The 23967-nt window shown below is 44.9% G+C and overlaps 11 protein-coding genes across 11 annotated transcripts; 4 read left to right on the forward strand and 7 right to left on the reverse strand. All coding sequences in view use genetic code 12, as the record gives it.

Annotated features, from left to right (window-relative positions):
• Positions 1–31: 31 nt before the first annotated feature.
• Positions 32–7299, forward strand: YCF1 (ATP-binding cassette glutathione S-conjugate transporter ycf1; the record flags this gene model as incomplete). Its single annotated transcript, XM_006689357.2, has 2 exons — positions 32–2313; positions 2589–7299. 2 exons carry the CDS (start codon positions 32–34, stop codon positions 7297–7299), a joined length of 6993 nt encoding a protein of 2330 aa, XP_006689420.2.
• Positions 7300–7345: 46 nt separating this feature from the next.
• TRM82 (tRNA (guanine-N(7)-)-methyltransferase non-catalytic subunit trm82) lies at positions 7346–8602 on the reverse strand (the record flags this gene model as incomplete). Its single annotated transcript, XM_006689355.2, has 1 exon — positions 7346–8602. One exon carries the CDS (start codon positions 8600–8602, stop codon positions 7346–7348), a length of 1257 nt encoding a protein of 418 aa, XP_006689418.1.
• Positions 8603–8686: 84 nt separating this feature from the next.
• PSN45_002048 (uncharacterized protein) lies at positions 8687–10624 on the reverse strand (the record flags this gene model as incomplete). Its single annotated transcript, XM_006689354.1, has 1 exon — positions 8687–10624. One exon carries the CDS (start codon positions 10622–10624, stop codon positions 8687–8689), a length of 1938 nt encoding a protein of 645 aa, XP_006689417.1.
• A 223-nt stretch (positions 10625–10847) lies between these two features.
• On the forward strand, positions 10848–11366 carry AHP1 (peroxiredoxin type-2; the record flags this gene model as incomplete). Its single annotated transcript, XM_006689353.1, has 1 exon — positions 10848–11366. The coding sequence occupies one exon, from the start codon at positions 10848–10850 to the stop codon at positions 11364–11366; it is 519 nt and encodes a 172-aa protein (XP_006689416.1).
• A 118-nt stretch (positions 11367–11484) lies between these two features.
• Positions 11485–11973, reverse strand: CPR1 (Peptidyl-prolyl cis-trans isomerase; the record flags this gene model as incomplete). The annotated part of the gene is made up of 1 exon (XM_006690200.1): positions 11485–11973. One exon carries the CDS (start codon positions 11971–11973, stop codon positions 11485–11487), a length of 489 nt encoding a protein of 162 aa, XP_006690263.1.
• Positions 11974–12237: 264 nt separating this feature from the next.
• Positions 12238–14094, reverse strand: PSN45_002051 (peroxisome-assembly ATPase; the record flags this gene model as incomplete). Its single annotated transcript, XM_006689352.2, has 1 exon — positions 12238–14094. One exon carries the CDS (start codon positions 14092–14094, stop codon positions 12238–12240), a length of 1857 nt encoding a protein of 618 aa, XP_006689415.2.
• Positions 14095–14981: 887 nt separating this feature from the next.
• On the forward strand, positions 14982–15695 carry PSN45_002052 (uncharacterized protein; the record flags this gene model as incomplete). Its single annotated transcript, XM_006690198.2, has 1 exon — positions 14982–15695. One exon carries the CDS (start codon positions 14982–14984, stop codon positions 15693–15695), a length of 714 nt encoding a protein of 237 aa, XP_006690261.2.
• A 243-nt stretch (positions 15696–15938) lies between these two features.
• Positions 15939–17408, reverse strand: PSN45_002053 (uncharacterized protein; the record flags this gene model as incomplete). The annotated part of the gene is made up of 1 exon (XM_066157786.1): positions 15939–17408. The coding sequence occupies one exon, from the start codon at positions 17406–17408 to the stop codon at positions 15939–15941; it is 1470 nt and encodes a 489-aa protein (XP_066013883.1).
• A 418-nt stretch (positions 17409–17826) lies between these two features.
• NBP2 (HOG (high osmolarity glycerol) pathway protein) lies at positions 17827–18399 on the reverse strand (the record flags this gene model as incomplete). The annotated part of the gene is made up of 1 exon (XM_006689351.2): positions 17827–18399. One exon carries the CDS (start codon positions 18397–18399, stop codon positions 17827–17829), a length of 573 nt encoding a protein of 190 aa, XP_006689414.1.
• Positions 18400–18475: 76 nt separating this feature from the next.
• Positions 18476–19168, forward strand: GIR2 (the record flags this gene model as incomplete). Its single annotated transcript, XM_006689350.2, has 1 exon — positions 18476–19168. The coding sequence occupies one exon, from the start codon at positions 18476–18478 to the stop codon at positions 19166–19168; it is 693 nt and encodes a 230-aa protein (XP_006689413.1).
• Positions 19169–19256: 88 nt separating this feature from the next.
• Positions 19257–21649, reverse strand: SRC1 (inner nuclear membrane protein enriched at telomere/subtelomere region; the record flags this gene model as incomplete). The annotated part of the gene is made up of 3 exons (XM_066157787.1): positions 19257–19748; positions 19809–21571; positions 21622–21649. 3 exons carry the CDS (start codon positions 21647–21649, stop codon positions 19257–19259), a joined length of 2283 nt encoding a protein of 760 aa, XP_066013884.1.
• Positions 21650–23967: the final 2318 nt, after the last annotated feature.

Here is a 23967-nt window from a genome sequence, read left to right on the forward strand (position 1 = left end):
TTTTTAAAGTTTCCTTCTACAGCACTAAGTAATGTCCAAAGTAAAAGACCCGTCATCGTTGTTTGAACTACAAAAACGGTACTTGTTGGACCAGATCAAGAGTATCCAGCTACCTGGCAACTTGTATACACTTGTGATCGATGACAAGACCGAGGCACTTTTGTACCAGGTATTGAAAAAGGACCAGTTGTTGAGAGTAGTCACATCGATTGAAAAGATAGATGAACGTAGAAAGCAGCAGACTTTCCTCGAAGCCATCTACTTCATCGACCCGTCGCTCTACACATTGAATTGTGTTATTGCTGACGCCATTAACCACAGGTATAAGAAGGGGTGGGGGTTGTTCTTGCCGATATTGGAACTGGATTCGAGAGTGTACCAGTTTTACCACTCTGCCAAATTCTTAAAGAATCCCAAGATTCAGAACTACTTTGACTTTGGTGAGAACATTCACTTCACCGAGGCCCTGATGTTTCCCATGGAGGCCCGTGTGTTTTTGACCGATGACAAGACCCCCAATTCTATGCCTATTTATTTCAACGAGAATTGCAGTGAGTTGGTGTTGACTCAGGTGCGCAATGTGGCCAAGAGCCTTGTAAACTTGATGGTGGTGACGGGCGAGTACCCGCTTATTCGGTTCTACTCACCACAAAACCAGTACTTTTATAAGGCCACTCGGTTGAGTGAGTTGATTGCAGACGAGTTCCAGCGACAGATAGACGATTACGCTCGGAGCCACCATGACTTCCCACCCGAGGAGAACCAGGGGAAACCAAGGTCCATTTTGTTGGTGGTTGACAGAACCATCGACTTATTTGCTCCTTTGTTGCATGAATTCACGTACCAGGCCATGGCCATGGACATTGTTCCCAGTCTCGAAAGAGACGGGGTGTACAAGTACCAGTCGGAGAACGAGAAAGGAGAGTTCACTGAAATATCCAGCAAAGTTGCTAACGAGACTGACGAGGATTGGGTGAATTTGAGACATTTGCATATCATCGAGAGCAGTGAATTGATCGTCAACAAGATCAATGAGTTAATCCAGAACAACCCGTTGATGGTTGACCGGAGCAGGGCCAAGAACTCCAGTGATTTGATGCACATTGTAGCCAACTTGAGAGGGTTTGACGATGAAAGAAAACAAATCTCTTTGCACCGGTCTTTGATAGATGCGTGTCTTGATTTGAACGGTGAACGTAAGTTAGCCGAGTTTGCAGCCGACTTTGAACAAACCTGTTGTGCTGAAGGGATAAGTTTCGAAGGAGAAAAGGTAAAGCATTTACATGACGATTTGATTGTGTTGTTGGCCAGAGACGATTTGCACATAAATGATAAAATGAGGTTGGTGTTGATTTATGGGTTGTACAGAGGAGGCCTTATTGAGGCCGATTTCGTTAAAATTGCCAAGTTCCTCGGGGTGCGTGATACTCAGATTATTTCTTTGGTATCTCGGTGCTTCTATAACCTACACAAGTTGGGGTTCCCCGTGGTTAAAGAAAAGTTGTCTGATCCCAAGGTCAAAAAGAAGATGTTCCATACCATCAATAACGATGGTACGTACAACACTTCGCGGTTCGGGCCTGGTATCAAGTCAATAATGCAGTTTTTGATCAGGTACCAATTGGATGAGGACTGGTTCCCCTACTTCAGAGATAAGCCTTTACAAGACGATATTCCGGCGGAAATTGCCATTATGAACAGCCAGCAAGCTACCAGCACTTCCCTTAGAAATGCCCGTATAAAAGCATCATGGGCCCAGAGCTCCAATAAGGTCGGCCAGCTGAGCACCAAGTCCAAACAACGAATTTTTTGCTATGTTGCGGGAGGTATAACGTACTCGGAAATCAGATCGATGTACGAGTTGTCCAACACGCTAAACAAAGACTTTTACATAGGGTCTGAAAGCATCCTTAAGCCTCGGGACTTCTTAATTGGACTCCAGTCTATTGACAAGGTCAAGCAGATGTCGGACCTCAACTTAAACTTGTACAACGAATTGACCACCACAAAAGAGCCTCCATTGTACCTATTTGAAAGTAGTGAACGTCACCACCTTCAGTCACGACCTGCTCCCGGTAATATTCTGACCCAGAACTCCAGCCGGGTGTCGAGTAACTTGGGGTCGGCAAACAGCGCTTCCAGCTCATCGGTGAATCAAATGAACGTTGACTTTAATAGCTTCAACTTGAATTCGCAGCCATCGAGCAACACTGTCCCCAGTCACTACCAAAAACGGGTTTCATCATTCAGCACCAATTCCACGACACTGGAGCCTACGAAGGAAAAGAAGAGCCGGTTGAAGCGATTATTCAAGTAACATTAGCAGACTTTTAATCAATACAGATATCATGTCTTAACCCATTCGGAATTTTGTTCCTCACCTTTTCTTTTCCGATATGCGTATTACTAATAGGAATCCGGTGCGCGTACGCCCCAACGCGGGTGCCATTAAATATGTGCCATCAAAAATCTCTGATTACTATCCATCTTGAACAACAGTAGTTTCTTGCTACCGGCCTGTATTTTGTGTTTTTAACATCTTTGATTCGTGCTTTTGTGTCCCATTAAGCCCACAAACTCACAGCTAGAACCAGAATCACATTCACTTACTTGCCAAAGACACGAATAGACGAATTTGTTCGGCCGCTTATTGCCATGGAGTATTTGCAATATTTTGATTACCATACGCTCCCATTGCTCTACTCGAGCCAACAGGAGCATCAGTCCACCATGGCGCTAGAAGCATCCGCGCCGGCACCAGAGTTGGCACTGTACTCGTTCTACCAGTGTGCTGACCGTGGTGGCTGGTACCTTCTTGACCCGCAGTACTACGATTTATCGCCATGTGTGGTACAAGGATTATTGATGGGAATACTAGGTGTAGGCTCCCTCTTGGCAGGCCTTCACCAAGTATCGGTATTGTACCGTAAGAAAATCACTTCAGCCAATCGGGTATCGCCCTTTTTCTATGTGAAACTCGGTCTTGTGCTCATACAGATAATTTTTCAGTTGAATATTAGACTGAACTATCCGAAAAATGACTTGATAGGAACGGTGTTGAATGTGAATTTGGCATCCACCATAGTTGTACTCGCTATCCACTACCTTGAGAACTTCAAGGTGACCATTCCTAACGCTGTGGTGTTGTTCTACTGGTTTTTCACGGTGGTGTTGAACTTGTTCAAGATACTTAACTTGTACGTGAGACTGAAGATCCACACCAACTCAGGAGTGTTCACAATTTTGATGGTGGTCAATGCATTTTTGATCTTGGTCATTGAACTTTTGGTGCCTATCAAGTCTCTTGTGCCACTTAAGGATGCAAAGAGGATCAGTCCATATGATAGAGCCAACATCTTCTCCAAAATCACATTTGTGTGGATGGGCGAATTGATTCAAAGAGGTTATTATAAGTTTTTGACCGAGAAGGACTTGCCCCCTTTACCCAAAGAACTCAAAGCCACCACCAACTCCGACATCTTCTATAAGAACTGGTACTGCCAGAACACTCCCAACCCATCCATTCTCATTGCATTGGTCAAGTCGTTTGGTGCGCACTTTGCAATGGGAAGTGTGTTCAAGTTTACCCAGGATTGTTTGGCATTTGTGCAACCTCAGTTGTTGAGACTCTTGATCCAGTTTGTAAACGATTACTCCCAAGCACAGAAAACCGACCAACCATTGCCTTTGACAAAAGGGTTTATGATTGCCGGAGGAATGTTTTTGGTGTCAGTGATCCAGACCTCATTCTTGCACCAGTACTTTCAGGTGGTGTTTGATGTGGGTATGAAAATCAAGTCGTCGTTGGTATCGGTCATCTATAACAAGTCGATGGTATTATCGAGCGAGACTAAACAGGAATCCAATACCGGTGATATAGTGAACTTAATGTCTGTGGATGTGCAAAGATTACAAGAAACAGTCTCCTACCTTCAAATCGGATGGTCTGGACCCTTCCAGATCTTTTTATGTCTCTTCTCATTGCACGGATTGGTTGGTAATGCCATGTGGGCCGGTGTGGCCATCATGGTGGTGATGATTCCTTTCAACTCCAAACTCGCCACTTACCAAAAGGCCTTGCAGAAGACCCAGATGAAACATAAGGATGCTAGATCCAGATTGACTTCGGAGATCTTGAACAATATCAAATCCTTGAAGTTATACGGGTGGGAAGAAGCTTACTTGGAGAAGTTGAACTATATCAGAAACGAGAAGGAATTGAAGAACTTGCAAAGAATCGGAGTGTTTATGTCAATTACGGTGATGATTTGGAACTTTGCTCCAGTGTTGGTCAGTTGTTGTACCTTTGCCTTGTACATCGTAATTGAAAAAGATAAGCCTTTGTCTACTGATATTGTGTTCCCAGCGTTGGCATTGTTCAATTTGCTAGGCTTTCCTTTGGCCGTTGTTCCTCAAGTGATTTCAAACGTCACTGAATCTCAGGTGGCTTTGGGAAGATTGCACAAGTTCTTACACGGATCTGAACTTCAACCTGATGCTATCATCAGATTACCTAAGGTCGAAGAGATTGGTCAAGTGGCGGTTTCTATTGAAAAGGGGAACTTCTTGTGGAGCAAACCAAAGGACGATAAAAACAATAAAGTGGCATTATCCAACATTAACTTATCTGCTAAAAAGGGTCACTTAGACTGTATAGTTGGTAAGGTTGGAAGTGGAAAGTCTTCTATCATTCAAGCTATCTTGGGTGATTTGTACAAGTTGCAAGGTGAGGTTAAGGTTCATGGGAGCATTGCTTATGTGGCACAAGTCCCATGGATTATGAATGGAAGTATCAAGGAAAATATTTTGTTTGGTCACCGGTATGACCCTGAATTTTACCAGCATGTTCTCAAGGCTTGTGCCTTGACTGTTGACTTGAAGATTTTGTCCAAGGGTGATGAAACCTTAGTCGGTGAAAAGGGTATTTCATTGTCTGGAGGTCAAAAGGCCAGAGTTTCTTTGGCCAGAGCTGTTTATGCTAGATCGGACGTCTATTTGATTGACGATGCTTTGTCAGCAGTTGACGAACATGTCGGAAAGCACTTGATTGACCATGTTTTAGGACCCAAGGGGTTGTTGAAGTCTAAGTGTAAGATCTTAGCTACCAATAATATTGGTGTGTTGAGCATTGCCGACAACATGCACATGGTTGCTGACGGTAAGATCGTTGAAAATGGCTCCTACGATGAAATTCAAAGTGCACCAGACTCCAAGTTGTTTCACTTGATTAAGGATTTTGGTAAAGCCAAAGAGCAACCAAGCGAAGAGGAGTTAAATGAAGAGGCTGAAAAGCAAAAGTCTAAATCTCAAGAGTTGCTTGTGGATGATGAGGTTACTGATATTCAACTTGAATCTGAAGACGAACTTGACGTCCAGTCGTTAAGTGGAGCCTCTTTGGTTACCTTGGACGAAAGTTTGGAAGACGAATTAGATGCAAAGGAAGAAGATGACGAAGAACTCGCCAAACGAAAGGAACACTTTGAGCAAGGTAAGGTGAAGTGGGATGTTTATCTCCAATATGCCAAAGCTTGCAACCCTAAAGTTGTTTGTATTTGGATTGGTGTGATTGTCTTCAATATGTGGTTGAATGTTGCTTCATCTCTTTGGTTAAAGTACTGGTCTGAGGTCAATACTGGTGCTGGTTATAACCCTGATGTACCCTTCTACTTGGGGATTTATCTTTTATTGGGATTCATCAACTCATTGTCGATTTTGGCTCAAAACTGTATTGTGTGGATTTACTGTACTATCAAGGGTTCTAGTAAGTTACACAACCTAATGGCCATCGCTGTGTTGAGGGCCCCAATGTCCTTCTTTGAAACCACCCCTATTGGAAGGGTTTTGAACAGATTTTCTAGTGATGTGTACAAGGTGGATGAAGTTTTGTGTAGAGTTTTCGGAATGTTTTTCTCCAACTCGTTCAAAGCTGTTTTCTCCATCATGGTTATCTGCTTCTCTACATGGCAGTTTATTTTCTTGGTTGGACCTTTAGTCGTGTTCTACGTGATGTATCAACAGTACTATTTAAGATCTTCTAGAGAGTTGAGAAGATTGGACTCTATTTCGAGATCACCTATCTATGCTAACTTCCAGGAGTCTTTGACTGGCGTCAACACCATCAGAGCTTATAATGAAATTGATAGATTTAGATACATCAATGAGTTGAGAATTGACAAGAACATGAGGGCTTACCATCCTTCAGTCAACTCCAACAGATGGTTGGCTGTCAGATTAGAATTTTTTGGTTCCATTATCATTCTTGGTGCAGCAGGTTTTGCTATTTTTGCCTTGAAATCAGGTTCCATCAGTGCTGGTTTGGTTGGTTTATCGGTGTCATACTCTTTGCAAATCACCCAAACCTTAAACTGGATTGTTAGAATGACTGTTGAGGTGGAAACCAATATCGTATCTGTTGAAAGAATTTTGGAGTACTCCAGGTTGGACTCTGAAGCACCAGAGGTGATCGAGGAAAAGAAACCTGGGGCAAACTGGCCTCAAAGTGGTCAAATAGAGTTCAATAACTATTCTACCCGATACAGACCAGACTTGGACTTGGTGTTGAAGAATATTAACTTGTCTATCAAATCTCATGAAAAAGTTGGTATCGTGGGAAGAACGGGTGCTGGAAAGTCATCTTTAACGTTGGCTTTGTTCAGAATCATCGAAGCTGCTGAAGGTAATATTACCATTGACGAAATCAACACCTCAGTTATTGGGTTGAAAGATTTGAGACAAAGGTTGTCTATTATTCCTCAAGACTCGCAAGTGTTCGAAGGTTCTATCAGAAGTAACTTGGATCCATTTGCCAAGTTCAGTGATGACGCTGTATGGAGAGCCTTGGAATTATCTCACTTGAAAGACCATGTTCTCAAAATGTTCGAGGAGTACCGTGAACAACGTGATAGCGAGGAGGAGGTGAAAGATGAAGAAGAAATCATTGACCCCTTAGAAGTGAAGTTGACTGAGGGTGGTTCGAACTTGTCCGTGGGTCAAAGACAATTGATGTGTTTGGCCAGAGCATTGTTGATTCCTTCACACATTTTGGTGTTGGACGAAGCCACAGCAGCTGTTGATGTGGAAACCGACAAGGTCTTGCAGCAGACCATCAGAGCTGAGTTCAAAGACAGAACCATCTTGACCATTGCTCATAGAATCAACACCATTTTAGACTCTGATAAAATCATTGTGTTAGAAAAGGGGGAGGTTGCTGAGTTTGACAGCCCTGAGAACTTGCTCAAGAAAAAGGATTCCTTGTTCTACTCCTTGTGCAAGCAAGGAGGGTTTGTCAAGGATGAATAAATTAAGTTGTAATTTTATATTTATTTATACAGTAACAAAGTTATGTCTAGTGTTCACTTCTTTTCCTCAAGTTGTTCATGGCGTAAAGAGGGTAGAAGTCGTCTCTGGAGCTGACATCACATGGGTTCAATACAGCTATTTTGGAGGAAATCTCATTGTGGACAACCTCGAATGGGTCGATGTTGATGAAGGTGAGGATGTTCTCGGAGTCAGAAGCTCCAATTAGTTGATTTTCCGAAATGGTCAAATCTACCAAAGGATGAGGCACATCCAACACTTTATCTATAGAAAACGTCAAATCTTCATTTATCGTGAAATACAACACGCAGGTGACGTTCTCCAACAATACAAAGATCTTTCTCCCAGAGCTGACGATTTTCACAACACAAATTTCTTTGACAGATGTTTCTGTTCTGAACCGTTCTGGAGGATAGTGAGATTCGTTCAAATACGCTTCCACAAGGCTCCTGAGATTGAATGATGCAAGGGCCTTATTATGGATCCAATCCCACAAGTATATGGAGTCATCGCCTCCTCCGGTGACCAATAATGTTTTATCAAAGGAAGGGAATATCATAGATGATATGAACTCATCGTGACCAAAAAGCCAATGCTTTACCACAAATGTTTGTGGGTAATGAGAAACCTTTATATGTTCATCTCTGTCGCTGGTTAAAATGTACTGGCGACCTTCATTCTCGCCTACTAACACATCGGTCAACATGGAGACATGTCCTAAGATGGGTTTTAACAATTTTTCATCAATAGGTGGTTCGCAGTCTATTGGGATCTTGTAAACATCACCAAACTTATCTCCCACAACAGCTGTGGTGTTGTTATCAGCCACAGAGATAGAGCAAGGCCTCTTAGGAAACACTTGTCTCTTGACCAACTTCAAACAGTTGGCACTATTAAAGTCCAACTCGAATATGATGATGGACTTGTCACTGTCGGTTGTGCCAATCAAATACTTCTCATCACTGGTTAGTTCCAAGCATCTGATATAGTTATATATTGGAGGAGCACCTGGTCCTGGAGTTGGGAACTTAGGGATCTTGGTCTTCAGGTTAGACTCTGCTCTCTTAGTTTCTGGCTCCTCTGAGCTCAGTTTGATGTCTTCTTGTTTCTGAAGCTGCTCAAACTTGGCTTGATGCTGTTTGACCAAGTTTTGTTGACTGTCGACGGTATCGAGCCATTCTCCCACGAGTATTCCATCATTTAGAGAGAACACTTGGAGGCTGTTCTTGACAGTCGCAAACAAATGGGTGCTGGTGGCTTCTATATTTTGGAATGGATGCTTCATTTGCAGAGATGAGATATTTGTTGATGCGAAAAATTGTGCTCGATTTGGAATAGGTGAAGATTTAGTGGGGTGTCTAGTGTACAATTAGTGGGAGCTCCTTTTGAAAAAATTCCATTTCTCATCCAGAGACGATTTTTTGGGCTTGTGACCCTGCTCAGGAGCAACCCGAAGCTTTTCTATAAATTTATTGGGCTTGACTTCAGAGTCAGGTTCATCATTTTTTATGAACTTGAAGTTCAAGTTGGAAAAAAAGTTGGTGAGTGCCAGTGTGTTTGTCGAGTCAACTGACACATGTCGAGGGGTCACGAAGTTGAACACAAACTCATCGCAGGTGAGGTCCCAGATCTCGAAGTTGTGGGACTTTTTCCACTCATCGACAAATGCCAAGTTAAATGCTGATAAGTCTCCATTGTAGGGATTGTTGTCTTCATTGGCATCTGCGTTGGGGCTGTTAGTAAAACCAGGAGGATACTGGTTGAACTTATCCAAGTATTGATTGAATCTAACTGTAGATACAAACGAAAGAATGTAGTCTTCAAATTGATACCTGATGTAGTCATCACTGCCCACGAAATTCTCGTTCTCTACTACCACTTTATCGTTGGAGCAGTTGTTGATAACATTATTAATGAAACTTTTGTCGAAGGATGACAAGACCAAGTCGCTATCCATACCATTGGGGAATGTTAGTTCATAAGTATCCAAATTTATAAGCAAATCGATGCCTAGATCGCGCAGCTGGTTCACGAACAAGAGATTGGAGCAGCCAATCATAAATGACTTGGTCTCTGGGAAGTTCAATTGGTTGATTTGCTGAAGTGGCAAGTAAGGATTCCAGAATGACCCTTTAGTATTGAAGAGTTTCAAAGGAAGACCAAAGAAGTTCAACATAGAATCCCGGTTCTCTGTATTCAATGACACTGGTTGCATAAGCTTCCCGGTGAAGTTTTCTTGGTAGTCACTTAACTGACACCCCGAGTAAACGAGGTTGTTGATGAGGTTGGGGATCAAACTGATCAAGTTATTTTGGAACTTCGTTAGAAGTTCGAGTTTGTTATTCGAGTAAATGAGCACCTTCTTCTCCAACAACAATGCCTTGAAGATAGTCAAGAAGTTGGACCGGAGTTGGAGAAGTGACTGCTTGAGGTTTAAATTAATGAAGAATTCCTCGTTGTCGTCAAAGTTGATTTCGTGGTTTAAATTGTTAAACAAGTTGTCGAGCACTTCGTAATTCAGAAGGTTCTCCTGCAAGAAGTAGGATCTGGTTATAATCGACAATTTATCCTTGATTTTGGTGAAGATGGGTTTGTTCCGGTTGATGATCACCAATGCTTTCTGGACAATTGACCGCTTGATATCCTTGTTTCTCTCAAGTTCCTCCGGGCTTAACTCATTGATATTGATCTGACGCACACAAGCACAACCAAATAGCGTCTGGAGGTTTCGAGGGTCGTCGTTAAAGTTTATCAAGTCGTTCAAATTGTCGTACGACTTGTTGGTGGAAAAGTCGTATACCAAGTTGAAGTTGGAAAAGGTTTCCTCAAATAAATGAGACCCGTCTGGGAGAGATTGAAACGGTAAGTTCTTGAAAAGGCTGGCATCCAACTCGGGCACATAGTTGGACTTCCACCATTCAATCTCAGGCCCCCGGATGTGGTGGAAGTCGACCAAACAGATGGCAAATATAAAGTCGTTGGAGTTCTTATCGATCCTCAACTTGGGAGGAGAGCTGGAAATGACAGGTAAGTTCTTTATCTGGATGGACCGACGGCGTGGGGTGTTGGGACTTATTATAGGACTGAGATCCTTGCTGTTACGAGGCCTGTGATCGTCTTCAAAGGATTTTTTGTCGTTGTTGGTGGTTCTGCTGGTCAATCTGATGGGACGCATTTTGAATTCGTCAGGGGACGAGGACTCGAGGCTTGGTGCGGGTGGTGGTAGAGACGTGCGTCTCTTAGCAAGACGGATAGGCTTGATGTTGAACTCCTCATCGTGCCACGGATTGTCGTCGTAGGTGTCCATTTACAGTTTATGGGGTTGATTTGATTATGGGGATTTATTTAACTTCGCAGCGCGGGAAAAATATCACAGTTCGCTACTGACTACAAGCTTTCAATTGTGGAGACAGTGCATTTATTGATAAACCCAGACCAGTTATTAGGTAACTGACCCGGATCTTTCATTGGTATAGTAGCCTAACCCTCAAAAAGTATACTTCGGGTTTTTCCGGCTAACCACTTCTCATATGCAACAAGGTGATAAATTTCCCTCAGGAATCGAATTCCTCTATATCCCCGTGTCAAAGGGCGAGGACGCCCTCGCGTGCTCACGGCCATTGAAGCTCTCGTTTGATAAGCTCATTGCCGACGGAAATCTCCTCGTAGTTTCGGTGCCGGCGGCGTTTTCGCCTCTCTGCACTGAACAGCACCTCCCTGAGATTTTAACCAACTTTGATAAACTCGATGCCCTAGGAATTAAGAACGTCGTGGTGTACTCGGTGAACGACGCATTCACTTTGAACGCGTGGGGGAAACTTCTTGTCAACAAATACAACGTTGAAAGAAATGTGTACTTTGCATCTGATCCCAATGGACAGTTCACGGCATCTCACAAATTGGGGTCTGACAAGTCCAAGTTTGGGATGGGTTACCGGAGTGAACGGTTTGCGATGGTGATCTCCAAGGGCGTGGTGGCGTACTTGAAGAAGGATGACCAGGGAATGGAGAACAGTGGGATTAAGGGAATTATCACTGCCAAGTTGTGAAATTTCTCATATACCACTGGTTAAAGTCAATAAAACTATACTCAAACCACTGCTTGTATACTCAATATAAACCAAAACTTGCTCTATATAAGACCCACGGCAGTACCAGGCCCACTACTTAGAGCTCACCGGAAGCCTCGATAACAATCTTGGCTCTGGTGGCACCAGTGCTGGAACCGTAGGATTCAACCTGCTTTACAACGTCGTATCCGTCGACAACTTCTCCGAAAACAACGTGCTTTCCGTCCAACCATGGGCAGGCAACAGTGGTGATGAAGAATTGAGATCCGTTGGTGTTAGGACCAGCGTTGGCCATGGATAACAAACCAGGCTTTTCGTGCTTCTTGGCAAAGTTTTCATCGGCAAACTTTTCTCCGTAGATGGACTTACCTCCGGTACCGTTACCTCTGGTGAAATCACCTCCTTGCAACATGAATTGAGGAATGACTCTGTGGAAAGCAGAGTTGGCGTATCCGAAACCCTTTTCACCAGTGCACAAGGCTCTGAAGTTTTCGGTGGTCTTTGGCACAACATCGTTGTACAACTTGAAGGTGACTCTACCCAATTTGGCACCGTTGGCGGAGATATCGAAGAAAACCTTGGACATATTTGAATTACTGTTAAGAAAAGAAGTAAGTTGGAGGTGAAAGATTTTTGCCCACCACTTTAGAAGACTGCCGAAGAATTTTCGCGGAATTGGTGCGCACACGCGGCCTCTTTCCTGTTAGCAGTTTATTGCGTCACGAGTGCCTCCCATGAGGGCCTGGTTGTCGCACCACGAGGCTGGTAGGCCCCTCATTGAATTTGGTTCCATACACCTATGCCGTTTCGGGAAAAGCAACTGAGCAAATTAGGAAATTATACAGCACTACTAATCTCTCATATTAGTGGAATTGAGCCACGAGCGGGCAATTTCGTCCTTAACCTTCCGCAGGCGGTTCCATTGGCCCATGGACCAGAAATGTTGGATGTTAGAAAAAATAGGTGCCAATTTGCGGTTGAACATCCGGAACGGCATTCTCATATCTCCTGCAATATCTCTCGGTAAAGACAGAATTAATTTGCCCTTATTGTGCAAAAGTTCACGGATTTGTTCATCCACCTGCTCTTCGGCCTCGGGTGATAGCTGCTGTGGCTGGAGATGGATATCTCTGGTGGTGGTGGGATTGGAGGTGACCTCCCAGGGTCTCATGGTATCATCAATAGGTACCCACCGATCAGCCTGTCTCCACGCAGTTGAGCCTACCATCTCCTTGATTCTCAGCACCGCTCTTTTGTAGGCAAACTTTTCGTCTTCTCCCGTGAAAGCGGTGATGTCCTTATAATTACTGACTTGCGACTCGCGGTACTCGATTGTATGATTCTGGTCGTAGGTGGAGACATTGGGCCGATAGGGACTGGAGGTGGCAATGGACGTTTTGGAGAACATTTCCTCATCCTGGACCTCTAAGTTATTGTCGTTGCGGTCCCGGACCATTTGTTTGATTTCCTCAGGTGCCTCTGAGTCCTGCGCATCGGGGAAAAAGGTATAGTCGATGGGAACCTCAGACTTGATGTAAAACTGGCATTTGGACTCATAGAGAGCATCAAGAAGGGTGATGAATCTCCGGGCCTCGTTCTTCATTTTGGTGGTGAGAATTGGCACGTTGGTGAGGACTATGGTGCTGTAGTTTGATGCGAGGGTGATATAATCGGATGAGCCGTAGAGACCTCGGCAAATGTAGTCAAAGTCGAGGTAGCAGATGCGGGATGAGAATGTCACTGGAAGGTGAGTGACACGGCTGTAGACTTTGAATGATCCAGGAATGCCTCCTAGACGGGAATCTGCAATGGCGATTTCGGGTGCCATTAATGGTGACTGGTGGGGGATTTGCAACACTTTCAGTTTGATCAACCGGTTCCACTCGGCCGTGTGGTTGGGGTTGTTCCACACGACGGTGGCATTGCAGTCCAGGAGGTTCTGGGCCGAAAGCTGTACTCTGTAGTCTTTACTGGACCTCATATCCACCGAGGTGCACCGGTAGTTGAGAATGTTGACAAAGGTCTTGAACTTGGACTTGTGGAACTCGTTCGAGTACAACTCCTCGGGGAGCTTGTTGGAGGTGGCCACCAACACACCGCCGAGCTTGAAGTAGTAGGTGAATAAGATTTTGATGATGTTGGCAGACGCGATGTCGGGGAGCATGAACTCGTCAAGCATGAGAATTGTGTTCTTGTTGATCATTTTCTGGGCAATTTCAAACAAGATGAACTCGTTCTCCATCAGGAGCCGGGAGTGATACCCGTGCAAGTTGGCAGTGAGGATTTTTTCATTCTGAATGCTGTGGATCTCGTTGTACACCCATAAAATGAAGTTATTGAAATGCCACCGCATCTTGGACTGGTGGGGTAAAGACGAGGCAAAAATGTCCATCAACATCGACTTGCCACACCCAACCTCTCCGTTTATGAGTAGTCCTTGGGGAGACAGGAAGTTACTCAACTCCTCCTCGTCGGTGATGATTTTGATGAGCAGCATTTTCTCAGCGTTGGGATCCCGGCGAAAGAGTCGGCTGAGGGTACCGAACCGTACATGGTGCAATCGGCGACCCTGTTTGGCCTGGTCGTCCATGATCTGCTGGGCGTGCTTCAATTCGATCTTTCTAAGAAGAAGGCTGATTTTGATCTGGAGATCTTCGGGTGGCCGGTAGTCAATAACACGGTGGTAGAGCTTCTGGAACTCCTTCATAGCGCGGAGCTGGAACTCATCGCGTTCGAGGAGGCCTTGTGACACGTAGTTTTGGTAGAGAATAAACGGGTCTGTGACAGACAACAGGGTAGCGGCCAGTGCGGCATGGGCATTGGGGGTGCGGCCCTCGACGCCATGGGGGCCTGAGCTGGGCGGCGGGTGTGCGTGGAGTGGTGATGGATATGTAGCGACGGCGCTCATGCTCCGCACGAGTGCCTGGCGGGTGTACAATGAGTTCACCCGGTTCATGATATTGTAGTTGAATTTGCAACTGCGCGAAAAGCGATAACGCATTTAGATCGCACGCCAATGAGAAGAGATGGGCAGACGAAGGGCGGGACGCGCGACATCGTCAAAATTGTGGACATTGTCGCGCCAACTCTGTCGCGAAAGCTGTGTCGCGAAAGCATTCTGCTAGGGGTCAAAAAAACTTCTCATCGCGCCAAAGCCTCCAGGAATGGTTATCAGGTTGGCAGCGGTGCGGTGGCGAAGTTGGTAAATGTTGAATGATAGAAACTCAATTTTGGTAAAGCTTATGTTCAAACAGCTGAGGGTATTGCTAGTCGGTAGGATACTAGCGATAATAACGATACCTTTGCGATAGAGATAAGGGTCGTACCGGGTTCGTGGTACTCGCACTCCCGCCACGTCTACTTTACGTCAAACGTGGGCTGGCATTTATCGCCGACTATAAATAGCGCATACCCTACCACCGAGTAGATTGAGTTATTTATAACCTTAATTAGCTATCCTGGCGCTGCGTTTGCTTACCCGCTTGTATATTTAAACCCAATCATTCGGAACAAACAAACAAACAAACAAACAACTAAATGGTTGAGGAAAAGCATACTAGGTCTACCAGATCCTCCTCCCATAGCTATAGAGGGATGCAAGTTCAAATCCTTCACGGCATAAAAACTTTTATCGGAGTGGTGCACGGGCCCGCAGTGGCAGCAGTGGCACTCACGGCGGTGGGGTCGTACATCCACGTGAGCCAGCTCATACAACTTCACAATCATCCAGAGGATGCTCAAAAACTCGATGCCAATGACTATGCGTGGGACATTTACTCGAGTGTGTTAAACCTTGTGTTTCTCACGCGGTTTGCCCTCAACACCCAATTGAATGTAGCATGGGAACTGGTTCTTCTCGTGGTGCAGTTTGGGTTTCTTGCTCACAACGTGCTAACGCTAGGGATAGTGTTAACATGGAGCTGGGTGTCGGTGCTCTATTACCTCCAGATTGTGTGTCCAGCGGTGATGAATGTGATCAACATTTTGGACTATTTTCGGGGCCACATGGGGGTTACCCATTTGATGGTGAATTTCAACAACAACATATTGCCGGTGTTATTGACAAACTCGTTTATGTGCATCAACCTATCTTTCAAAGTGTACTACGATACATGGACAATGACGGCGTACCGACTTCTTGAAAACCTGTTGAAGATCTACTGTTTGTATCAGTATATTTTGTATGAGTTGTTCAACCAATTTGAAGACGAGTTTTTACCGTATGAAGGGCACAGTCGACAGGATTATTTTTTAGTGGTTACGCTTATAATGCAGGTGGTATATGACGGTGGTACATGTGGGCGTTGACAAGATGGTAACGTTATAATGAGCTAGTAATAAATACCAGTTAGTAAAGCCCAACCGGTTTCGGTTGGTCGCAAGAACTTGAATATGTCAGTAGTTTTCCTTTAAAATAGGTGTAGGAAGCCGAGTCAGTAGTTGAACGGAGGGCTAATGTTGGGGGAAGTGTACATGAGGCGAAGCCAGTAGTTGAGGGCTAGTACTGGGGGAAAGTGTACATGGAGGCGAAGTCAGTAGTTGAATGGAGGGCTAGTATTGGGGGAAAGTGTACATGAAGCGTAGGAGCTGGCGAGAGGTTGGCGGTGGGTCGTTGGCTGGACGTTGGTTGTCATTGGGGACCTGTGCGTCTTCATAGCTACTATCTTCTGCACTAGCCTGCCTGTTGGTGTCCTCCGATTCTTCATGTGCCGTTTGTTCTGCCGTTTGTTCTGCTGTTCGTACCTCTGCCTGTTCTTCTGCCTGTTCTTCTGCCTGTTCTGCCGTTGGTGCCTCTGTTTCCTCCTCCTCTTCCTCCTCTTCCTCCTCTTCCTCCTCTTCCTCCTCTTCCTCCTCTTCCTCCTCTTCCTCCTCTATCAACTGTTTCACCTCCTCGTCTGTAAACATCGCCAGCGCCACATCCTCCGCGTTCGCAGTCGCCATGTACGTCAACAACACATGCTCTTCGTCCTGGCTGTCCCGCACATCTCTCTCGTCCAAGATTTCCGTCTCTGCCTGGAAAAGCGCCTCCTCCAATTCCTCATCGTGGTGCACCACCTCGAATCGCGGCACCGTGTCAATGGTCATACCGCCATTACCATCATCACCGAACCCTAGCACCACGTAGCTGGGCTCTGGCGGGGTGAACTGGGTCGACGGACGGAACACTTCCTCCTGCTTGATTCCTATGGTACTAAACTGCCCATTCGTGTAGTAATAATGGTCCCAGAAGTTGGAGGTGTAGCTGGTGGCATCCCGCACGTGACGCCTCTGTACTAGCACCGATTTGTTCCCACCATTGGTTTTGTTAAGGAGTTTCACCATCACCCTTCGTAGATAGCTTTTCGCGAGGGCCTCCGCGAGCTGGACACTTTTATAGGGAAGGTTCCACACCCGGTGGGGCGGGAAGCCCGCAACATAGCGTTGGAACTGCGCCAACTCCTCGGCCGCCAGCACCTCGAGGAGCTCGTTGGTGCCGTTGAACCGCTGAAATCGGCGGATTTCGTCATACTGTCGCATGTAGTCTTTGGCACAAATATGGTTCAGCTGGACTTCCTCAAACTGCACGAATGCCGGGCTCAGCTCAAGCGCTCGTGGCATCTCCGCGTAGCTAACGAGGTACTTACGGAGTGATTTGGGCTTGCGAAAGTATTTTTGCAGCCGTTTAACATGCGTGAGGGTGTGTTTGAGAAAGTCGTAGTAAGCATATATCTCAAAAAGGGATTTGGATGGGAGCAGGGAGGCAATCACATCGGCACGGTGGATTGAGTGCCTGGAAAGAAGGTAGAAGAATGTGTTTTTCTCGGTGCTCAGCCACTGGACACCAGGATACTTGGAGTATCCTTGGTGGCGCTTGTATTTGGATCCGGTGATGGATACTTTGGATTCAGTGAAATGCTGGGGGGTTCCGTGGAAAAACTCTCGCACGGTGGTGTTGTAGTAGTTGATGTAGTTGCGGTTGCCGTGGAACTGGCGTCGTTCGTTGGTGGAGGGTTTGGGGGTGGAGGGAATTGGTGTAGGCATGGAGAATGGCGGTCGCGATGGTGATGAGAAAGTGAGAAGGTGAGATCTGAGAACTCACCCGAAGGCATGGTGGGGTGTCTGCGTCACAAAAACGGAGAGTCACTGAGATGTATAGCTCATGTCTATTGGTGTATTAGTAACTACATATGTACATAGGAGAGTCGTGGTAGACTGTTGTCAGTTGTGGTTAGTATTTAGTGGTTGTCAGTATGTGAGTTGTTTGTCAGTATTTAGTGGTTTGTCAGTATTTGACACTCGATTGATCTGGTGGAACGGACAGGAGTGATACATCTGATCTGAACAGCATCTATTTAGTTCTCGAGCATCAGCACATGAGCTTTAGTAAATCATTCAAATTACCTTCAGAATGTTCTTCAATTGACCTTCACATCATCTTCAAATATCTGTCAGTGTCTCCCTACCTCCCAATCAGCACACTCTGAACATGTCCCACCAACTCATCCACCCCCTTCTCCGGGTCCTCGTCATCCGTGTCAAGCCACTCACTCTCACTCTCCGCCATCTCACCTATAGGCTCCTGTAAAATCTCGGGTAGAAACGGTCGAGGAATCTCCTTAGTGGAGTCTTCAAGTATCTGCACGTACTCCTCCGGCACAAGCCCGTTCTCCCCCGTGTCAGGATCTTCTGCCACCAACCACCCTTGCCCATGGCGATAGCTAATAAGGATAATCTGTCCTTCCGTCAAAGCAACTTCATTTTCATTTTCAGGGGCAAAGTCAAAGAGCACCACCGCCCGCTGGTTAATCTCCATGTTATCATCGTTGTTTTTATAGTCATTATCATCATCTTCATTGTCATTAGTGTTGGCTCTTGGGTAGAACCCGTAGTCATAGTCAAGCATATCGTCATCCTCTTCCTCATCAAACACTGAGCGAGGCTCCTGCCAGGCGCTGTGAAGTGGGTGCAGCTCGGCGTACGCAAAGTCCTTGACCTGCGTGGAATCCGGGTATAGATTGGTTCCTGGTGCCATGTTATAGTCGATCCTTGTGGAATTTGGTTTTGGTTTCGCGCTCGCAGCGACTAGCAGAAAATTCATCACCACCACGATGGATCCACTCGAAGAACAACAGCAGGAGCTTGAAGTGCTTGACCTGATCTACCCCGATGAGTTGGAGAAGCACTCCGAATCTCTGTTCACTGTGAGCATCAAGTTGGACACCACTTCTTCTAAAATTCACACTTTGGTGTTATCAGTTAAGTATCCTCCCGAATACCCCAATGAGCCTCCACAGATGACATTGGCTAAAGAGGAGGAGTACGAGGCCAATGATGACAGCGACGACGACAGCGACGAAGATGCCCGCCAGTTGGCCCGAAACATCAACTTGCCGGAGCAGGTGAGCTTTGATAGAGATGATTTGAAGAGCATCTTGGCCAAGTTGAATGAGGAAGCCGAGTTGCAATTAGGAATGCCATCGGTATTTGCCATTATAACGTTGATGAAGGACGAAGGTGAAGACCTCTTTCGGCGTAAGTTGGGAGTGTTGGAGAAGCACCGTGAAGATGAGTTGAACAAACAGGAAGCTGAACTGTCGAAGAAGTTTATTGGAACCAAGGTGACCACTGAATCGTTCAATAAATGGAGGGAGCAGTTTAGGAAGGAATTGGGGGTAGACGAGCGGTTGGCCAACTTTTACAAGGCCCAACATGGTGGGAAAATGAGTGGACGGGAGATATTTGAGAAGGGGTTGGCCAATGACGACGATTTGGTTGAGGCTTTTGACCTGGTGAAGGTTTAGAAACCCATGAGTGACAAACTGGTATATTGTCACTGTTACATTAAGCATTGTCTACCTATTACTGTATATTAATATATATATCTTTGCATCAGCCAACAGTGCCTACCCACTCCCACACCTTGATGATTTCACCGTGATGTTCAATCAACCGGTAGCTTATATTAGAGTTCTTCTCAATCTTAGTGCTCACCTGCTTCCACAAGTTCAACTTATACTTGAGATTGGTCTCGATCAACATCAAATCTCGCAACTGGTTGGCCCCTATGTACTTGATAGGCTGCAGCCGTTGCTCTTGCAACTTGTGGATGATGTCGTGGTAGATCTGGTTGATTTTGTGTTTCTGCTTTAAATGCTCGTCGTACTGGAGTTTAATGATAATCACGATGATGGTGAGCACCATCACACCAATGATAGAATCCTTATTCCTGTAAAGAGTTAGCACCAAAGTGCTTTGTAATTGGCACTTTAAACTAAGGTTTTGTAGGGACGTTGATCGAAAAACTTGGTTCTTGGTTTTCTCCTCATGTCTTTGGTGGTGATGCGAATCGATGGGTTGTACGTGACGATGTGAAAGTTCAGTCTAGAAATGAGTTAGTAAAACGCTGAAGTGGGGTTGAATTTAAACATTAACTTGCCTTACAATTATTTCGGGTTCTTTTTCGATTTCAACAAGTGATCGTTCCCAGAGTTCATTGAATTCTTCCAAGGTGATGTACGGAGCTTTCATCGAAAGTAAAAGCTCATACAAGTCATCTTGGGAAAGTCCACTTTCTTCATTATCGTTTCCGATTCCACAATTGACCATGGCATTCTTGGACCGTAAGATATCCAAAGAGAAGTTGATCATGGCCTCAAGCTTTTCCGCCTTCTTGGTGTCAGGAACACATTTCTTTTCCGAAGGATGCAAAAACGGTACTAAATCATAGTACCAAGGCTTGGACACCACAAAATCTTCGTAGCATGCCAACTCCAAGTACTCAAAACATCTACCATGTCCAGGACACTTCACACATTGGGGTTTGAACGAGTCCAAATACTGCCCTAAACTGTTGACAATTGGATACTGGGAATTGTAGAAAGTTGGTTCGTCAATGGAACTGCCACAGTATCCGATCAAGAAGCTTTGTTCTCGATACCAGAACAAGAAGAACCCGGTGAGAGAGAGAAGGAACCAAAGCCAAATGTACAAAAGAATTGGAGCCAAGGACTTCTTGGGGGTTGGTTGGGTATCTTCTTCTTGATCTTCGTCTTGATCTTCGTCTTCACTTTCTTCATCCTCGACATATGAGGACTCTGAGATCACATCTATTGACCTTGGTCTGGGGGCGAGTTTGGGTCCTGGAGTCAACTTGATGATACTTGCGGACTCGTGGAATGGTGGTATTTCGTCGTCGTGCTTTTTCTTTAACACTTTGTCGAAGTCTTGAGCTTCTTCTTCGAGAGTGGTGAAGGCAGATGGTTTGAGCTGGAACTTTGTAGGTGTGTTGGAAGATGCTGATTTTGGAGACTTCATCTTGGGAGAAGACTTTACTATTGGAGACTTTGGAGAGTTTACCTTTACCTTTGGAGATTTTGGAGACTTTACCTTTGGAGTTAACTCTGATGATTCTACCTTTGGCGAAGCTACCTTTGGCGACACCTGGACCGGATCTTCATTCTCATTGTCGGTAGACGCATCACTGTCAAACTGATCAATAGAAGAAAGTTTCGGAGTCGAGATACTCGAATGCGAGGTGATGATGCTCCTGGAAGGTGTCAGGTGCACAGACGTTTCTTGCTTGGGAGAAGCAACTTTTGGCTGGAGAGTTTCAGTCTCTGCCTTAACAGTCTTGCTATTTTTGACCTTTTTCCTAGGAGTAAAGCTCTTGAGAAGCTCTTCACGGAAACCCACTTCGTCACTCTCATTATCAAAAAGCCCGCCAACTGGCGCCTTCTTGGGCAGTGGTGTGACATCCTGGGTGACACCTTTACGTTTCTTTCCATGGGGACCAGGACCTGAAGGCGGTGACTGGAAGATGTTCTCTTCACTGAAAGTCGACTCTCGGGAAGAGACCACGTCGGAACTCTCCTCCTCTTTTGCGAGTTTCTTCTTCTGTGGGGCCGAATCAGTCTTGTTCTTTTTCAGCTTCTTCCTATGTGATTCTTCATCCTTTAACTTGTTATCCGATTTACCATCTTTCTTGCTTGAATTTTTCGAAGACTTTTGTTTGTCGATGAACCCACTCGTACTTGGATTGTTGACGGCGCTCCAGTATGCGTCTCGCAACTGGCGTCTTTGTGGGTACACTTTTTCAAGGAAAATATTCACCAACTCAGACTTTTTGGCGTTGGACGGATATTGGACGCGATGCTCGACCAAGATGCCGCGCAATTGCGCGACCTTTAAGGACTTGGGATCGAAATCTAGATGGTTAGTATGGAGCGAGGGGAGTTGAATTTCGTATGGCACTTACCGTCTTCTAGGTACGTTTTCTGATCCATAGACTGATAATGTTTGTTTACGATTGCAGTCGCAATGCCTGAAGTGGCGCGCCCAGTGCGAGTGGTAAACACACGTCGTCCACTCGCTTCCACAAAAAAACCCACACCAGCGGCACCGAGTGCGGGCGCTACACATGAAGGGTAGATGTAGGTGACGTGTACGGTTGATAAAGCCAGCTAATCGTTAACCAAACAAGTAGACGTAAGCCTGTATCATAGCATACTTGCGGCTATGGGCAGCGGACGGCAGGAAGCCAAGGATGTATTAGGTAATAAAACGTACAAATTCCGTATGTTTCTGGTATAGAATATCCCTCATACATGGTTTATCCGAATTAATTACCACAGCATTGTATTGTTAAATGACAATCGAGTTTAATTTTGTTTTCCTGTTGGGTGTGCTAATGCGCCTGAAACTCGAAGCTTGTAGTAAAGGGATGATAAGGATTGGATGGAAACATCGGAATGATTTGGTAAACAGGAAGGAGTGATAATTTTGGAGTGATTAACCAAATTATAAAAACTGCTTCCAACCGGTAATGTACTATGAGGCAGATGCATAATTTGTCAGCATGGATCAATATACTACCAGGCGGTATTCAGAGGCTACCAGGAAGTAAAGGCTGTAGGCTGGCTAGGGAGTTGATGGACAAGACGGGCCACGGACAACCCCAAGCGTTTTAGATTCCGTACATGCAACGTCTAAGGGGGGCTTGCCTGTATGCATGCATGCCCTACTATCTTATCTCATACATTTTTACCTTACCCATATTAGGAACTCGCAACTGCAGGCTTGGGATACGCAGCTGGTTTGAGTCCATCGGTACGTCGGTTATATGCTAAGCATCTTAATACACAACAATGATTTTATGCTAGAACCCTTGAGGATTGGCCCAGACAATCTGAAAATAATACACAACAATACATTTCAAATAACAGCCAATATCTACGACCTTCTTAGAAATATTATGAGACCAGCATATCAACCGTAAAAGATCAAGTCAAGTGATTTTCACTTTTATGCTCATGCGCAAAGAAGTCTATTATTAGTACATCAGAAAACAGAGGACACGTCGTACAGTGTTTCCAGGATGAATAACACACCTCCAATATCCGAATGTCGCAACTCACATATAATTAATAGCGCAGTTTATGAAGTTGAATAACGTAACCAAACATATTCATTTACGTTTTCTGACTTTTATAATATCGCAATCTGGCTTCTAAATTATCACATTTGTAGTCATATGCTGTCGTAACTTGAACCACCGATTTTTCTGATCCAAATATTTTGTATAACGCTCTCTTCACTAATGTTTAACGTACTCTGCTCGATAAAAATGTCGCATAGCCCTGTAAATTAATTTCTCGCCCCGTTTACAATCATATCGCACCAGAAGGTTTTCACTATTCGCACCTTAAGTATTATAAAGTGCTGTCTTCAAAAATTTGAATATCGTATTAGGGGGTTATAGAATATCGTCAATTGATCAGTTCAGGAATGACAGAAGCGACAACAGAATACCAATTCGTTTATGACGATGGAGACAACAATATGGTGGATGAAGCAGGTAATCCAATAATTGACCAAGGAGATATTGATGATTGTGTTCCTCTCGAGACTTTAGTAGATTTGACTCAATATCGTGAACAGGTAAGGAGGGAATTTGAACATAATGCTAATCTGGGACTGATTCCAAATTCTTACAATGGCGATGACCCAGGTAATGACCCAGACAAGACTCCTAAGGGCAGTAAGCCTGTGAAAGCAAAGAAGGAATGCACCCGTAACTATCATCTCTATAGTTCTAAAGATAGAGAACAGTTCTTCGACCTCTGGATTGAGCGGCCAGGGTGCTCTATTGCATCAATTGCTAAGCAGTTGGGCATAAAACCCAGGAATGCACAGAGATGGGTTAAGGAATACAAAGAATCGAAAGAAAAGGTGTTACCGGAACCCAAGCCAAGAGGAAAGGCAGCCATATCTAAACTTGACGAAAGTCATAAAGAGTATTTGAAAGAACTCATTGATCAAAATCCATCTTCCACTATAAACGACATGATGGAAGGATTATGTGAGTCTTTCATGGATCTCAAGGTCAGCAAGTCATCCTTACATGTCTTTTTGAAAGACGAATGCACTATGAGCTTCAAAGTTGCTCGTAAAGAGAGCGTTGAAAGGAATTCAGTGAAGAAGATCCAGGAAAGATTTGATTTTGTAACCAAAGTATTAAACTCTGACGTTGACTATTGCTCCAATTGTGTTTTTATCGATGAGGCCGGTTTCAACATTAACATGAAACGTTCCGGAGCCTGGG

Source organism: Yamadazyma tenuis, chromosome 2 (assembly GCF_029203305.1).
Source record: "Yamadazyma tenuis chromosome 2, complete sequence".
In the NCBI taxonomy this organism is placed as follows: Eukaryota; Fungi; Ascomycota; class Pichiomycetes; order Serinales; family Debaryomycetaceae; genus Yamadazyma; species Yamadazyma tenuis.